General features: G+C 49.7%; 1 protein-coding gene across 1 annotated transcript in view; it reads left to right on the top strand.

The window, feature by feature from the left end:
• The first annotated feature begins 2,893 nt into the window (after positions 1-2,893).
• LOC101640916 (folate receptor gamma-like) overlaps positions 2,894-3,736 on the top strand; it is a 16,894-nt gene continuing 16,051 nt past the window's right edge. Inside the window, exon 1 of the mRNA XM_013006208.2 lies at positions 2,894-3,072. Coding sequence (XP_012861662.1) covers positions 2,902-3,072 — 171 coding nt within the window. The 5' untranslated portion in view covers positions 2,894-2,901. The remainder of the gene's footprint in view (positions 3,073-3,736) is intronic.

Raw genomic sequence — 3,736 nt, 5'->3', positions numbered from 1 at the left:
GCTATATCTTTTGATAGCCGGGCAGCTTTCTTCACCACATTTGCTTATTCACCCGTTTTGTCTTCAGCGGTTGTGTCGGGAAGGTGAGCATCATAGAATGCCAATTTACTAGAAGAAAGTATTCTTGTGTTGAGGGAGTACTTGAGTGGAGTCCACAGGGCTTTTAATGACTGAGTTTTCGGAGGAAGGTGGCCAGGCCTTTCATCCGAGGTACCACTGGGTGGATTTGAACCTCCAACCTTTTGTTTACCAGCTGAGGACATTATTTGTTTGCCCCATCCAGGGATTCTGAGAAAAAGGGGGAAACAGATCCATGCCCCTATTGAGGAAGCAAAGACACTCAGACCCAGCCGCAAACTCAAAGCTACAGGATAGTATCATGGAAGGAGAAGAGAGTCCTGTGAGTTGATATTTCAAAAAGAAAAATAAAAGAAAAAAATCAGTCCCAAAACAGAAAACTTCTACCCAGGGGATCCATGAGCCCCGATGAAGGGACAGTTAGTCACCATACTTACCTGTCGTACGACCAGGTACAGATAGAACCCAGACCTTGCCTTGGGAGAGGCATTGTCTTCGTTGTGTAAGTGATACCAGGATTTGGAGGCTTCCCGATCTTATATTGAGCAAACATCCATACACTAACGATACAGACAGAACCAGAAGTAGCACATTTTCCTGGTAAAGTTCCCTTGCCTTTTGCTGGACGTGGATCTTGCCCCTGGCTCCTCAGCTGACCTTTGGTTTGGGGGCTTGAGTCAGCAGCCTATTGACCCTGAGAGCCAACAGCAATCTACCGTCTTGTCTGTTGATCTTGGGCTTATTAGCCTGGAACCTGTCTGTGTGAGTCAGGAGAAGCATCCAACCTGACAGCTGACCCATGGACTCAGAAGTTGCCAGCCTCTCCAACTGTGCCAGCCATTTGCATGACAAACGTGCACAGGGGGGGGGGGCCCCCCCGCGCACGGGGATTTTGCTCCTGTAGAGAATCCAGCCTAAGAGGGCAAGCAAGATGAACTCCTCCATGATTTCAAAGAACCACTTGGGATGGGGCATGTGCGCGACTGAGCAGTCGCTACCAGCATTTGTCCTAGGCCTTTCTATCATTGCCGCGGGTGCGCTGTCCTATCGGGCCACAAGGTGAGTGCGGGGTGGGGGCACAGAGAAGAGGGTGACCCCAGAAAGACGGTCTCTAAAGTTATCTTGCAGTATTCCAGCAGAAAAAAAAATTAAATTCTCCCTGTGATTATTTAAAACAACAAAACATTTTATCTATCAGCCCAGCTTACATGTACCAATGTACCTACCTACAGGGCTAAAATGACTCATTTACTTTGGCATCTTCTAAGAGTCTCCCATCGGAGCAGTCTTTGTACCCGATCACAGAGATGCTTGGAATCTCGCGGTTTCAGCGGCCCTGCTACAAATACACACCGTTGTCTTCCTTGCTGCCCCGTGTTTAAACTAAAGAGCTATTTGCTGCCATTGGCTCAATTCCATCTCATCGCAGTCCCACAGGACAGGCTAGAATTGCCCCTGTGGTTTCTGAGTCCGCCCATCTTGTGTGGAACTGCTCATGGCGATGAGTTGCCTAGCTCACGGGCCCACCGCCCCACCAGGGCACCTTCATGTGTTTATCGTTGCTGCTTTTGTCAGATTTTCTGGTGTTTAACTACACTATTGCATGAAGTAGTATTTGTAACCTGTATCAAGAACAATTTGTAAGAGTGAAGCAGTAATTAAAGGAAAAGCAAAAGAAAATTTAAAGGCTTCTGCTCAGTTTTTAAATTTTTTAGTCATCATTTTATTGGGGGGTGCTGACAAACCTTACACTTGTACATAGGTTGCCACCAACATTTCCAAAACACTTCCACTCAGTTACTAACAATGTACAACAGGTCCACCTCGGAGATCTTTCAGGTGCAGCTCCAGAACAGCCTGTTTTGTTGCCTATGCACCTGAAGTGACGGTTGCATAATAAAATATATGCACACAAATGTTTTGGTTTCCTAGTGCATATGAAACTTATGTTTATACTTTATTATGTAAGCCATTATGGAAAAGTTTGCAATTATGCTATTATTGCCTATACAATTATGCAAAGCATTTACTTATGAAGAACTTTAAAATATTATGAGAATTACCAAAATGGAACACCAAAAGCCACAAAGTGAGCACACGCTGTTGGAAACAGGGCGCCGGTAAACCCCCACCACGGGGTCGCCACAAAGCTTCGATTTGTGAAAAACACAATTAGCTACGAAGGCATGTCTGTCATCCTGTTCTCAGTCACCGTAGAAAGATTTTACACAACAGTTTTGTTGTTAGTGGTCACAGACTCAAAGAAAAATCACATGTACACGATTTACAAATCTATCTCTCACTTGTTCTTCAATGACCAAAACTGATCATCACCACAATGAAGGTTTCTGGAGGTCTGCTATGGGAGGAGAGCCCTAAGTGGGAGGGGTAGCACCACGAGCTCCCAGACTGGCTGACACTAAATCTAGTGAGGGCACTCCCTCTGGCCTCATCTATGGGCTCTGCCCAGAGGCTCCTTCCTGGGCCGATTCGGGAAGAATTGCAGAACAGGAAGGGCACATAGAGTGAGTACAAAACACTGGCAAAATCCAGAGAGGCAGTGGCGCCTCAGGATCACAGAACGGGCTGGAGGCAGAGCTGGGATTGAGTGGTGCGGCACCTAGGGGTCACGCAGGGCCTGCTCTCCCCTTTACCTGCCGGTCATTCCTTGGCCCGGCTGCGCTACAAGCTGTGAAAATGCAGAGTTGGGAGGGCAGAAGACATGGAGGACTTGAGGGACATCCGGAGCCCTGGGGAGTATCACATAAGCTGCTTTTTTCTCAGGTCTTGCCCACCTTTGGCTGTGGCTCTTCCTCGGGACAGATGGCCGTGGCTCTGCAGATGACACCGCTGCTAATGCTTCTGGCCTCGGTGGCCTCTGCGTGGGGTACTCACTCCAGGACTCGCCGGGACAGGACAGACCTACTCAATGTCTGCATGGACGCCAAGCACCATAAGACAAGGCCGGGTCCTGAGGACAAGCTGCATGACCAGGTGAGGGTGGAGTGGGCCTGGCATGGGGTGGGGAACTGACCCTACTGGGGACGGAGGCCGGGGGATGAGGGGTCATCTGTGGGGGAAGATGGATGCAGGGGTGACTGAAGTGATCTTAGAGGGCCCCCCCTTAGGAAGCCACCAAATCCAGACAAGGGAGGCAAGGAAGATCTAGTAGTCTCTGAGGCAAGTGAAAGCCCTGGGTGGAGAAGCGTGACGTGCTTGCTTTCAGCTTAACAACGGGAAAGGTTGGTAGTTTGAATGACCCACAGGCACCTTGGGAGGCAGTGGTTCTACCTCTAAAAGGGCACAGCCTTTGGAAAAGCCCTGGAGCAGCTCTGCTCTGCACACAGAGTCACCATGCATCCGAATCAACTTGTTGGTAACCAACGGCTCTTATACCATGTCAGTGACTGTGCCCAAAGGGTCTGCCTGAGGAGAGTGATGGCCTCTACGGACGCAACCGAGGACACGGAGGCTGAGAGAGCACAAGTGCATTTGGGCCTCAAGAGGCCAGTCCTTAGCTGCAGCAATGAGGGCCACTGGCTGTCCCGTTCCTAGCCCTCATCGTGTTCCGTCTCTGGAGCTGAGAGGCCAGGCAGAAGGGGCAGCAGGTCCCTCCTGGCCATGCTACAGCAAACATTGGCAACCAGGCCAGGTCCCA

Source organism: Echinops telfairi, unplaced genomic scaffold (assembly GCF_000313985.2).
Source record: "Echinops telfairi isolate 266 unplaced genomic scaffold, ASM31398v2 ScPeMD7_1713;HRSCAF=2227, whole genome shotgun sequence".
In the NCBI taxonomy this organism is placed as follows: domain Eukaryota; kingdom Metazoa; phylum Chordata; class Mammalia; order Afrosoricida; family Tenrecidae; genus Echinops; species Echinops telfairi.
Note: the sequence above shows the minus strand (reverse complement) of the source record. Positions and strands in the feature narration are given on the sequence as shown.